The 14,329-nt window shown below is 37.8% G+C and overlaps 1 protein-coding gene across 1 annotated transcript; it reads left to right on the top strand.

The window, feature by feature from the left end:
* The first annotated feature begins 11,297 nt into the window (after window positions 1-11,297).
* On the top strand, window positions 11,298-13,970 carry LOC124168983 (predicted GPI-anchored protein 58). Its single transcript, XM_046547410.1, has 2 exons — window positions 11,298-11,414; window positions 12,851-13,970. Exons 1-2 carry the CDS (start codon window positions 11,319-11,321, stop codon window positions 13,586-13,588), a joined length of 834 nt encoding a protein of 277 aa, XP_046403366.1. The 5' UTR covers window positions 11,298-11,318; the 3' UTR covers window positions 13,589-13,970.
* The last annotated feature ends 359 nt before the right edge of the window (window positions 13,971-14,329 follow it).

Raw genomic sequence — 14,329 nt, 5'->3', positions numbered from 1 at the left:
GTTTTAAAGGATGCTAAAGAGAAGAAATACGTCACTATGAAAAGGCTAGCGCATAGGAGAGAGGTATGGAGAACTGCATCAAACCAATCTTAGGATTGTTGAGTAATAATGGTGATGGCACAAACAGTTTTTAGCGAAAAACTGATTACTACGATGAAAATGATTGATAATGCTGAAAACGATCATTAGAAGCTCAACATCTTCTGACCACTGTACTTTTAAAAGCGTAGTAGAAACGAAAGATCAACTTATAAGATATTTTTGGAATTCAGTATGTAGAATATCAACGTGCAAATAGTTTTTATCACAAGTAAATTTTGGCAAAAATCTTATTATTACGATGAAAATGATTGACAATGCTGAAAGCGATTATTAGAAACTCAACATCTTCTGACCACGATCTGATCTTACTTTTAAGAGCGTGATAGAAATGAACTATCAACCTGCAGAATGAAGAATATCAACGTTCTACACCCATGCTACTGATGCACCTATGCCTGCGTGTAGTAGGGGAAGAGTTTGTCGTTAACACTCATTACCCCACTACGTTTTTCTGCACGGGTTAAGTAGTAGAGGCAACATCATTAAGGCATATACTCAACTAGAATGAGCCCTCCACTTGAGATGATTGAAAAAAGTCATTTTAAAAACCGGTCGAACTCGAATTATAATGAAAGCTCATTTCAGACTCTTGGAATGTAAGTCTACGTTCGTTTAAACACTTAATGCCTCAAGCTACTTACAGCAGAAGAGCACGGAAGTTTTTTTTTAATGGATCCGTCAATCAGAATCACGTTTTTTTAAGCTCTCGAGACTTCCAGATGGTGAGTATTAACGCCCTCCAAGGAAGAAGACAGGTGATGACGGCATTCTAGCTCCAAGTTGAAAGAAGGGAAGCTCAACCCAATTACAGTTCGACGGTCATCCCGGTAGCTTCAGGGAACTCCTGTTTCTTCGCGCCCCGCGCCTTCACACGTCGCGCTTGCGAACTATCTTAATTTTTTAAGTGTTGGAACGAAGGCCAAAATCATAAATATGTTCCCTGTATCCAAGTAGGCTTCCGCGGAGATAATGATGAATTCTGCTGGTTTTTCCGGGTATTCTTCCGCGTTTATCCATTTGTAGGACGATATTTCGCCAACGTTCCAGTTGGCTTCCTCAGGTCCACTGAAGGGCTTCAGTGGACCTGAGGAAGCCAACTGGAACGTTGGCGAAATATCGTCCTACAAATGGATAAACGCGGAAGAATACCCGGAAAAACCAGCAGAATTCATGTTCCCTGTATCTTTTACTGAAGAATGGCGTTTGATTTCTGTTCCCACCAACTTAAGGATGAATGGTGATATTTGGTAGAACTGTGTAACGGGAAACATATAATCACAAATACACTAATATTGTATGTTCCCCAAATTATTTTATGGCCTGATCCAGGTTTCGATACTGTCCACTGTGTTATGCTCAAAGGTGAGAATGAGCAAGTGAATAATATTAAGACCTAAGTCAGGCATTCAAAAAATTGTGCAAGATATAATAATAGTTTATCTGTGATTATGTTTCCTTATAACCCTAGTAGATCTACAAACGCCCTTATACCATTTTAAAAACAAATTTAATTCAGTGGATTGAGAGGAAATTAAATTATTAGTTAGAAGAAAAAGATAATGCCTTTGCAAATTTCCCGAGACCCAAAGTTTCTCCGTACAGGGGGGGTTTTTTAAATATACTTTTTCATATATGGTTAACATATTACTATGTGAGAACAAAGATTCTCCTCTTGGTTTTTAAGATGTATGAGAAAAATCCTTCACTTAATTTTTCAGTGTGTGAATTAAACTATTAAAGCTGTGTTTTTCTAAAAACATTTAGATTTGTAAACACAACAAATTATGAGGATTGCTCTAAAATAATATTCTATATTTTCCTCAAAATTCTTGAAATTCTAAGATAGCGTCGGTGAAATAGTTTGATGAAAATATGCGATCGCAACAGCATAGCATGTAGTATTGGCATCATAACACGTCATTTGATGTGTTGAGGCCACTATAGGCTGGTGTCTTTATTCGAGGGCAGAATTATGAGCCTTCTGGCTGGATCCTTGATTCACAAGATCGGCCGCGGCATTTTTTTGTGTCTTGACGGATTCATTTTTATTTTATCAAAGGCCCCTCGTGGGCGCAAAAGAGAGAGAGAATGATTTTTATTAATGTTCCATTGATGACCGTCGTCTGTAAAATTATACAGCCATTAGTCATGCGCAGCTACCATTGGGTTCCCTCAAATTGAGTTTCTTTCGTGGCCTTGACTCGAAAGAGTAACGCCTTGCACTCATTCCCTTTGCAATTTTTTTCTTGATCCGAATTTTTTGACATTACGCCTCGCTATTTTATTTCTAGCGAAGAGTACTATATGCAATTCAGTGGTTAGTGAAGACTAAAATATAGCTTTTGCAATAATTGAAGCAGTTTTTAACTTTGGTTGGTTCTTTTTCGGGATTTCCACCGAGTTACATTACATATAACGTTTCCAAGGACGACTCGTCCATCATCTTCAGGGTGAGTAAATTAGTTTGAGCTAACATTGACCGTTTAGGTCTCTACCGAAAAACTGGCCTCCATTCTCTCAAGAATTGTTTCGGTAATGCAGCTTTTAGATCGAAATCTTTCGATGCTATATGCATATATAAGTTGCATAATATATAAATTGTTATCCGCAATTAGTCTTAATATTATTCATTGAATATGAATTCATGCTTATGTATGTTGATTGACTTCACATTAGTGCCATTTTAGCTCATGCAATGTAATTTATTTACAGCAGTGTACGTAGTAAGTATTAGCGTTTAAAGAACTTGGTGAAGCCTTCGAACACCCTTAAACAGAAATACTTGAAGTGCAAGGAAGTCTGGGAAGGAAACTGAGCCCCATACCGTGACTTTATGAAGATCACACGCATGAATGAATGAATCAAAGTTTATTTATGCCCTGGGTTTCCACATAAGAGCAAATGAAAACACCTGCAAAACTCTGCTATAATAACAAAAAATAATTACATCTGGCACACATTTCTTGGCGGAAAAAAAACAGAGAAATAATGCACCGAAGTATAAATAACCCCAAGTTAACAATAGACAGAATTAAAAAGGAGGATGAAATGAATCAGACAAAAAAACATCCGAAATAAGCTTGTGATAGCACTCCATAGAAATTAATATAATTTACCGGCGTATTTGATGTGACTGATTGACGAATGTGCCTTCGTCGGGGGTGGGCTTTACCCAAAACAACCCAAGGCAACCAATGTGTTGAATCAGTGAGTGCTATAGGCAAGAATTTCCACAAAAGGTACGACATTCGCAGATTTAATGTCCAATAGCAAATTTACGCTAAAATTTTAATGATTGATGATGGTAGTAAACAGAAAAGTTGGATATAGTTTGAAAACTTGCTCGCAAGTGTAATTCATCACATTTCTTAAATGGATCCCCCTCTAAGTGTTTCTTTTTTTTTACTTTCGCAGTCAAAATTGAGTGGGTGAAGAATGCCCGTTTAAAAATATGGTAATTGGGAACTGGAAGTTGCCGTTTCCCAGATTTACTTCCAGCAGAGGACTTTGTGCGTTGTGCGACCCTTATATTCATCCGCCAAGCGTGAAGGTCAGTTGGCGACGAAGGCGGGGTCGGCCCTCATGATTCAGCCTCGCATATGGGTGGGCAAAATGTGACCTTTCCTCCTAGATTACACGTTGAGTTTTTGGGCCACCGAAGGATAATAGCTCTCTTGGTATGGCATGATATTTTGAGGAGTTGATTGAAGGTTGAGGTCATTTGGGTGGGGAGGTAAGAAAATGAGACGGAAAAGATGAGGGAAACCCGGCTCGGCGTCGGTATGGATTCGCTTGAAAAAAGGTGTTCAGACCGTTTAAACTTCCATCTAACGGCCAGTAAATGGTATCACTAAGAATTAACTTCGAAAGTTATTTCCTGAACATATAAGGTAGGGGCTGCATAGAAGAGGCCTGATTATATCCCATAGAAGGATGATTTCTGTTGCCACTTCGGTCGCAATTTATCAGTTTTCAAAAATGTCCGCGGCGCGGTGATGCGATCCACCTTTTTTCCAAATTTTGCCGTATAATGTTTGTAATTGCGAGGAATTCATTGAAGAACTATTGATTTGTTAGAACATATCATGATCAATTTAAATTTCAGTTGACACCATTAATTATACCTCATTTCCCTCAGAAACTCGGTTCACTTTGTCCGTCAGCGACGCGAGTGGCGACTTTTGTAAACACATTTAAAAGCGTGATGGGTGACAACACATTTAGAGGACGACTTGAGGATCCTCTTTTGTGATATTCGTGATGAAAGGAGAGATCGGGCTGGCTCTAATTTTTGTTCTAATGATACATCGCTACTTAAGCAAAGAAAAAAATATTGGCTGTACCTAAAAAAGCAGATTCAGATAGGACGTGCTCGTATATGACATGAAAAGAATGCTTCACATACCGCCATATTGTGGTAGATGATACCACGTGAGGAGGATTAAAGAAATAGACTGCAGAACAGAGATATTTTAGGTATCGTCCTTTCCTAGACTATCAGGAATAGTTACCTAAGACTATCAGGGATAGCAACAAATGTTTCATCAATGAAATCAATCATCGTACTCGCTAGGTTCATCATATCTATGCATTCTTTTATCTTTATTCTAGTTTGTGTTTATTGGTCCCTGTATACCTCAATTACCAGGAATGTGAATTTTCTTTTTTTTTTGTCGATAATTACTTATCATATAATACATTAATAATTTTTTGTTATCAACAGTTATAATGAAAATCTGAAATCAAGCTTCATAGCATTGGCGATATTTATTTTTGTATCCATGTTTAATAACAAAAAATATTAGTTTCCTCATATGGGTTATGCTGTATTTTGTAGTTTATCAAAATTATGATCAAAAATATAAATATCATGACAATAAATGCATGGTGGTTTACGAATAGAATACTTGGGAGCAATGGAAGCCATTTATTCCATAACGTCACGATTCCACAAGATAAGAATTCGGAATGAGCAGTTTCTGTGTTTATTTCAGGGGCAACTACGAGCTTTTGCTTCGATTTTCTTCTACAATATATATTAAAAAAGAATATCATATGTACGTATCATAGGGAAAAGTTGAAGTAACGGGTTTTACAGCTTTCAATATTCATGTACTAGGGAGAAAATGGTTGTCTCAAAAAGTCGAAAAATGGAAGACAGTTTTGGAAATCATGGCATCACTTCATTAATTGTAAATGTCTACATCTACGAGGTACCGTGCAAACGACCAGGGTGTGTGGCATGGGATGATTCCACACGAAGCATAGACCACTTATCCTAGCCTTAATCAGAAACGCTATCACTTGCCGGACACGAGCCAAGTACTCAGGACAGCGACACGCAGTCAGACCAGAAACTAGAAGTTAAAGACATGATTATGCACCATGCAAATGCAACTGTATGTTGGTAATAGAAGAATGAAAACAGCGTAGCACGTCATTCATGCATGAGTTACACCAAAAAATTAGTATTAATATTTAGTATTTTAAAATATAATAAGTTATTAACTATATATGCAGAGCCTAATTAACCTAGACTGAGTCAAGCTATCCTAAAGCTAAACTAACGTAAGTTTTATGAATCTATGTTGTACGCCGAAATATAGCTTTTAAGATGAATGTACATCAGAGAAAAAGGTCGTTTCAAATGTTTGCTAAATGGAGGTAGACTGTAGTAGAAATCTCGGCAGCAATTTATGAATTGCAAATATTCTCAAATTAAGTTGCTACTCCCATATAAATTACCTTATCTGAATATTTTCAGGCTCTGTAAAGACTACGCAACGAAACAAGTTTTCCTTCCGCATGAAACGATGTGAAAATGAAAACGGACGTGGGAATCGTCTGAATGAAATATCATTTGAATAATCCACTCCCGAATAATAAAGACACCTTCGAATTTCAGGAAAATACATTCTGTACTAAGTGCGAAATCTGACGTTTGGAACACAGCGCCCACGCGTAAAAAAGCAGCAACTAAATTCCGGTCGAATATAATGCCATTTATGGATGGGTGGGTCAGAGCTCAGGCTGTACGCAAAGGAGAAGCAGTAAACCATGGCAGAAGTTTTTTCTCTCATAAATTAACACCCAAGCCGTAACCACCCTGCCCGTCCTTCTAATAAACTGATATACAAGGCAAGTATTTCAACAAATATTCCTTGACCGACCAAATTTAGCGGATACACGAAAAACTTTATGGTTTCCGGTACACGGTGTATATACCGCATAAGGTAGGCAATAAGCAGAATTTATACAAGAGACTGGCTAAAACTCTCAGAAATGCCTATGGATTCAACCTAGTATTAAATATTGTTTTTTTTTTCACCATTACGGTTAACAGATACCTTCATTTTCCCAACAAATGCTCTTGTGAAGAGAGAATACTGAAGAAAACATTAAATAACTTTGAAAATCTACGTTCAAATTTTAATGCTGTTTTAATTTGAATTCGTTTTGGAGATGGTAGGATTATTTTTTTGATTATAATAAGAACAATTGCGGTGATTGAATGTTATCAGATATTAATAGGAGAAACCCTATTCTTTGTCAAATTTTATTTTTTCATCAATATTTTTGGTCATATTATTTTTTTAAACTTTTCAATTGGAAATCACTGCTCTCAATAAGTAACTGAGCATATAGGCACGTACATGTATACAAATTTACTATTATTTTTTTATTATATAGTTATTATTTGCCAAAAGTGAAATTTTCCTTGAAAAAATCATTTCTCCTAGCAGGTATCTCAGCCGAGCCAAATGATTTTTCCGTGGCCAATTTCACCCTGAATGTAAATAGCTTTCTAATTTGCGTTCAACGTTCCTAATTTCATTAATATTTGAAAGGAAATAGGGAAAAATTAAGCTTTTAATACATTTAAAATCGCCATGAAGCAATGGCAAAAAACTCCTTTCATCATGTCAATTAAAAAATAGTATTTATTCATTTTAAAGTATCCAGCGCGTTTTAAAAGCGAAAGGCATCACATCACTATTCAGCAAACTAAAGAAAAATATCCCGCGCAATACGGAAAATTCCTCATTGGCATTCCGAAAATTGTTAAAGGTATATTAACGTCCGTTTGCAGCTTTCTCGGTGGCAATTAACTTGAGACATGGCCTTGGATGCTATGAAGACTCTTTGAAATTTCTAAATGATAACATCAGCAGAGAAATCCTTCTTTCAAAATCGGTGGTAATGTTTCTTCTGATGTAACGCTACGCCCCTTGAAACGTGTGAGATAACCTGTCACACGACATTAAAACTCCAAGTTAGATATACGCGGGCATTTATTTTACTGCTGCTATAAATTTTTCAAATGTCAAAGCATGCCTTGCGAATGCCCTTGACCGTCAGGATTGTCGCTGGAGCCAGTAGTAACTGCCAGCTTCAAGGACGATAGCATTTTGCCCTCAAGTTACTAAGGAGGCATCTGCTACAATGAGTCCCACAATCTTGGTACAGAATCAATATTCAAGGAAATACCGGCATTTATACGCCTATTGGGAAGAAAAGTTTGCATCTGAATCAAATAAAAAGCGTCGAAATGTTGTTTTTAAATTCCGGTTACCGAAAATATCGATTAATTAAAAATATCCTTTATTATAAATTAATTTATAAATATCCTAAATTAATGAAAAATATCCTTTTTTACATTTCTTGCCTTTATCATGAGTAGAGGACTTCAATAAAACTGAAAATGATAAGAGAACTAACTGCAGGGACCAGGTTAGAAACTGATAAACATATAGAGGCTGCCCAGTACACTTTGAATGTTAAAGCAATCACTAGTGATGGAAATGCAATTTTTTTAAACCACGTAGCATTTACGTTAGAATAAAATGATTGATTGATTCGTATTGAAGACTACTTTTCCCCTTTCAATACTTGTTGAGTGACTTAAAAACGGAGACGAAAATTTCATCTTATTTGCTTGACTATTAAAAGTATAATAACGAGAATGAAGTCCCTCTAAATATCAGCACTTAAGTAAGCCAAAAGTAAAAGAGGTGCCTCTGAAACTAACGGAAGATTTCACCAGCTTGAGTATTCACTAGTTCATTACTAACTTGGATACGGGAATATGACCAATACAGTTAGCAAAGATAGTATTTTAGCGTAACATACTTTACAGAACGCTGACTAGTGTACATTGATAGGAGAATGTTATATTTAAGTACATTTGTATTTCATTTCAACTCGAGAAATATTTATATTTAATGAATGAAAGCACGACATGTAATTTTTTTGGTTGACAGTCGAGTCTTCGGAAATTTTCGTCTCCCTGAAATTCAAAAAATTTAATTCAATAGGCTCTCAAGAAAACTAAGCGCAGTCCTATGACGAATGAGTTGACCATGGACCATATTTAGCGCTGACGCAAAGCAAATATTTATGTAATATCCTAAATTATTACTGCTGAATGCTCGCGAGGCAGTGTATGTAACCATACGTAAATTGCATGGACAAAAGGCATTCTCTTATTATTTAGTAAACATAGAGATTAAGGGAATACACGGGAGTATTAGGGAGAATTAGGGAGTACACGGGAATAGATGGTAATTAACTCTTTCATTTAGTTAGTTCTTTCTTATATGTTTTAAGTCTAAAAAAATAAGTGACTTGATTTAATGAGGAATTATATTGGTTTAACGCAAGCCTTCCATAAGATTTGTGAGCTAGAATAAAGTATTCATGTAGTACAAATTGCTGCTGTTTATAGGCGTAAATTATGCAAAAGTGGTATCATTATTTAATTAAATGTAGTGTAATCATATATATATATATAAAAATGCATTTTAAAAACTCAGCAAAAATGTTATCTTGTAGTTGAGTCATTCTTCACTAGTGACTGCAGCCCTGAAATAAATAGAAAGAGTGATATCGAGAGATTTCACTAGTTTTGATGAATTGATTTTTTTAAATTCGTTATCTTCACCGACAATCTGATCTTTATTGCAACAAACATTTAGTGGAGCATTATTTTAGCCTGAGGTGTAGTTTAATTGGTAGTTGATTGTTAATTAATTGGCTAGTAAGTAGTGTGTAGTAATCTACAAAAATATTTAGGTGCATTTAAAGAATTGAAATAAATGAAAATATGGTTTAAGTCTTCCAAATCGACGGACGTTTTTGCACTTTTCTTTCACCGTGAAACAAAGAAGGCATCACGTGCTTCATATATGGAATCACTGGCGAAGATTTATCTATGTTTATTGGAAAGAGAGCGAGAGTATCACATTAGTTCAGTATGTTATACACTTTGCAAGGTACTGCGTAGATGTAGGCTCAAATTAATATGAATATTTGCGTTTTATATAGGTAGACCTATTTTAGTATTTACTTTAATTTTTCAAAAATGGAAGCGACAACACGTCTCCCTGATTGACAGACGAACTCTCTGTAAGTGTTTGAACTGAAAAATAAAGTAACCACCACATATCGCATAATTTATACCACTAGCATTTATACAAGAATATGTAGCATCAGAAAAGAGGTACATTATAATATCGGCTGAGTCTTTTGTACACCTTAGAAGGCAGTGAGCGCAATTTAATTTACATTTGTAAGGAAGTATTCTTAAATTTAAGTTCGAGTAAGATAAAATATGGAATGAATAAAAAAGACACTAGGTCTCGCTAATTTACGGACGCAAACTCAGAACTGCGAAAGTTTTTTATTACCCTGAAATAAAATAAGAACCACATATAGCATATTTGGTGAAAATGGAGTTATTTGAATAATAACGTTACGTTAATGGGACCTAATTTTAATGTTTTTGGAGTCTAGTATACACCTCGCAAAGTATATATCGTGCGTAGACATACTTATTTATCTAGAAAAATAAGTAAGGAAAAATAACATACTTCGTTTGTTTGTTATTTTTTCTTACTTAAAATGGAATTCTACAAGGTTAAGGCCCCAAAAATTCGGTGAATCTAGAAAATTATATAAAAGAAAGGTAGCCCCCATTCTTGAATTAAATATCGGGCGAAAAATGTAACGAATAAAAAAAGCGGCACGAGGTCTCCCTGATTGACAGACGAGCTCGCCGGAAGCCTTTGCAACCCTGAAATAAAAAAATTAACGCTCCGGGCACCCGACCAAATTTTTCGACTCAGAAATAAAGGAAGCACACATTATGAGGCCACTACTTTCCATACAAGAATATATAGCACCAAAAGAGCTAGAATGTAATTTCTGTTGTACACTTATCAGGACACTGAATAGGCGAAAGAGCCATTTTTTTAATATAAATTTAAAATTAATTGTCCTCAAATTAAATTTCCGGCAAGATAGTAATTGGAACGAATAAAAAATACACTAGGCCTCGCTCATTCACAGACGTGAAGGGAGAAAGTTTTCACATGACCATGAAATAAAATAAGAACCACATACAGCATATTTGGTGCCACTAGAGTTTTTCGGAGAAAAGCGTAGCGAAAAAAAAAGCCAAATTATAATATTAATGGAGTCTACTATACTCCTTGTAAGGTCTCCTCGTCCGTAGATATAGTCTCTGATTAATCTAGAAAAATAAGTTAAGAAAGCGTTAAGTCTCCATATATTAGGAATCAAGGATTAGAATAAGAAGTCAAGTGTAAGTGTAACGTCTCCAAATGAGAACTTATGATAAGCTTTAGAAAGCAAAGTTTGCCATTTTCGCACCTTAAAATAGAATTCTATAAGGTTAAGGCCTCAACAATTCAGTGCATCAATCTAGAAAAATATATAAAAAAAAGGTAGTCCACATTCTTAAATTTAATATCGGGCAAAGAAATGTAACGAATGAAAAAAGCGGCGCGAGGTCTCCCTGATTGACAGACGAGCTCTCCGGAAGCCTAGTTGCAACCCTGAAATAAAAAAGAAATTAACGCTCCGGGCACCCGAGGAAAAATGAGTCCGGTCCTGCCACGCTTGAGGGGGAGGTTCCGAAGCTGGAATGAAAACCGTGAAGGAGCAGTGGGTGGTGGGAGGACAGACAGTGGGAAGAGGGCTCTGAAGGCGGAGCCATAGGATGGCGGACAAAGATGGTGCTGTGCGGAAGGTGGCGGGCGTTGAGGAGGGGAAGGGGTTCCGGACCGTTTGGAGGTCGCGAGTCGCGCTAAAGGGTTCGTGTCCCGATGGTCACTGGCCGTGATGATCGCTGGGGAAGGGTGGGGGATGGGCTCCGGTGGGCGGGGCGAGGATTCTCGACTATAAAACGGTGCGTGATGTCCGTTTTCGCCAGCAGATCAGCGAAGCTTCGAGCCACAGTGCCTTACGTCGCAGGTCCCCCAACAACAGCCGTCAACATGATCGCCAAATCGGTAAGGCGGCCGGACTGGATTGGATATTCCTCAAAATCAGTGGTGTTACCCCCATTCGAACTCGTCCTATCTCTAGGATATAGGATCCTAAACGTGTCTTTTTCGCCAGGAGCATTTCTATCTGTTCTTACGCAAGGACTTAGGCTTAACCTAAAGCGTGGGAGACAAGGATTTTCTTACTAGTGAGATCCTTTTTTGGAGAAATGTTGGAGTGTTCTTTATGTGCGCGAAATATTTGCAAGTTTCTACTACTTAACGGGCCAATAGTTACCTTACATCTGATCTTTATACATACGAATATTTATGCTTCCTACCAAAGTACGTGTAAAGTTATTATTTCACACCGTGCCCTAACAGTGCATATTATGAATAGGATGCAGGGTCTTGTAAGGGACGCAGTAGAGCTATCTCGTCCAATTTTAGCATACTACTGGGAAACCTAACTTAGAAAGTTCGTTTTTCCTTGGTACAGTTCCTTTGCGCTGAAGAGGGGACTTGACTAATCAATAATTTTTTACTCTCTTGCCTATTAGGTAAAGGGAATCAGTTTATAATTATTATTTTACTCTGTAATTTGGCGATGGATTATGTAAATAGCGATAGAGACAAGGTTTTGGCAACTTTTTCCCCGGGAAATTTCGCAATATACCGATGAAAGGACTCAATATCAGACCTACTGCGTAGCAATTTCGTATCCAAAGAGATAATATTTTCTATTATTAATGCTTTTCAACGCTCGAAATTGTCTCAGATTTCACAGTCACTATTCCATACAAATAGGGGTTAACCTCCCTCTCGGTTTTACGAATTTATATTTTCAATGTTATGGCGGTTGCAAATTAAAATCTTTCGCCTATCAATAAGCAGGGGTTAGTCAGGAACTCGATTTAATTATTTTAAACTTCCAATAAAAAAAGGTTATTGAAAAATATTAGCATCAATGAATAATTTAGTTCTTTCAACAGGTTTGAACTCTAATTTTTGAATAATGACTGGTTAGAAATCCGTTCGATAATATCTTACCACTAGAAAAAATTTAGTTTTTTTTTATAAAACGAGGGAATTTTTTTTTAGGAATATAGAGTACTATTAACGTGGAGAAGCTCCTAAAAATTAAATTTATAAAGGATAATTAATCGTCTTTTAATGAAGAATCTGTGTTATTCTCGGTGAATGACTTGAATGAATGCTCGGTTTTCCAACCTGGTTTGGGGCTACATGTTATAGCGACGTTTCCTTGAGAGACTTTCCCAAAATCTTGAAGAAGAAACCCTAAAGTTTCTAGAAATACAAAAAATAATTCTAAAAAATTTGTTAGATGAAATTTACGTTGCCAGTCATAACGATACTCGAGCGTTGAAGTTTCCGAGCGTAACAATCGTGATTCAAAGATTTCTCATAGTGCACTATTTTTTATACGTTTCCTTTCATTCCAGGTCGCCATCATCCTCTGCACAGTTGCCGTTGCGTGCACTGCCGCCCCTCAAGCCTCCAGATTCCCCGCTGGGATTGACCCTCAGGCCTGCCCTAACTACCCCGACTGTGACAACGTAGCTCTCGCTGCAAGCATCTCCGCCCAAGCTCAACAGCAGCAGTACGCCGCCGCACCCTACTCCGCCCCCTACTCTGGACAATACTCTGCTCCCCAGCCCGCACCCTATAACCCACAACCCCAGCAATATTCCGCTCCTTCCTACCCCACCTACTCCCAGCCAGCTCCTGCCGCACCCAGGGCAGCTGAAGGCTATCCCGCCGGAGTTGACGCAAGAGTATGCCCCAACTACCCCTACTGCGGACCTACCCCTGCCCACGTCCCTGCCGCTCCCCAGAACTACGCCGCTCCCCAGAACTACGCTGCTCCCCCTCCCGCTAACAACTGGGCCGCACCCCAGAACCAGTACGCCGCTCCCCAGAACCAGTATGCTGCTCCCCAGAACCAGTACTCTGCACCCGCCTCTGGACCCGGCACCAACTGGGCTGTCCAGTCCCTCAGCGGTTGGCCCAACTCCCAGGCAGCTCAGAACAACTGGGCCGCTCCCGCACCCCAGAATGCCTGGGCCGCACCCGCTGCTCAGAGCAACTGGAATGCCCCAGCACCTGCACAGCCGGCCGCAGCACAGTACCCCGCCGGTGTTGATCCCAATGTTTGCCCCAACTACCCCTACTGCAGTTAAATAGTCGAATCATGGGTCTCTAGTGGACTAAGGACTGACAGAAGCACGCCGTTCAGGTGCTGGAAGATGTGACGCAAAAGGCTGATGGGACGGTTATCCTAAGAGAGACCGATCCCGCTCATGTACCTATTATATTTCACCTCGCGCAAAAAGGGGACGATGTTTGGCAGACGAGTGTCCATTCATTGTACAAGCATATTGTTAATTATTTTTTCTGTAATTAATTATCTGTAAAAGTGCAATGGATGCTCGTGGCTGATACATAAGCTTTGCTGTGATGCTCATCTCATGAATGTATCCACATAACTCGAAATGTGCATATTATTTGGGCCAAAATATTTTTGGCGACCATTTCAATAAAACCTAAAAGGTTTAACCGATATATTTGTCTTTTTATTGGTTGACTAAATATTTTTATTATACCTATCATAGTAAAAATAATTAATCCTAATAGTCATGGGAGATAAGATGTATAAAAATAGTGTCTAGGTCAAGGTGATTTTTTTTTTAATTTTGTCTTCACTTCATCTCCTGAATGCCGTTATTTCTTTATATGCTTCGGATTTTCCATCTATTTTAATTATTATTTGCAGTGCTCCCTATGAGTTTTATGCTTAATGATTAGCGTGCTTACAAAAATGGATTATTATCTCGTTTTACGAAAATACGAGGCAATGCTTGCATCGCTCATAAGCAGGTTTCCAATTTTTTAATTATATTTTTTGTGTCACATACGATCAT

Source organism: Ischnura elegans, chromosome 12 (assembly GCF_921293095.1).
Source record: "Ischnura elegans chromosome 12, ioIscEleg1.1, whole genome shotgun sequence".
NCBI classification, from domain to species: Eukaryota; Metazoa; Arthropoda; class Insecta; order Odonata; family Coenagrionidae; genus Ischnura; species Ischnura elegans.
This window is presented reverse-complemented; position numbering and strand designations above follow the sequence as displayed.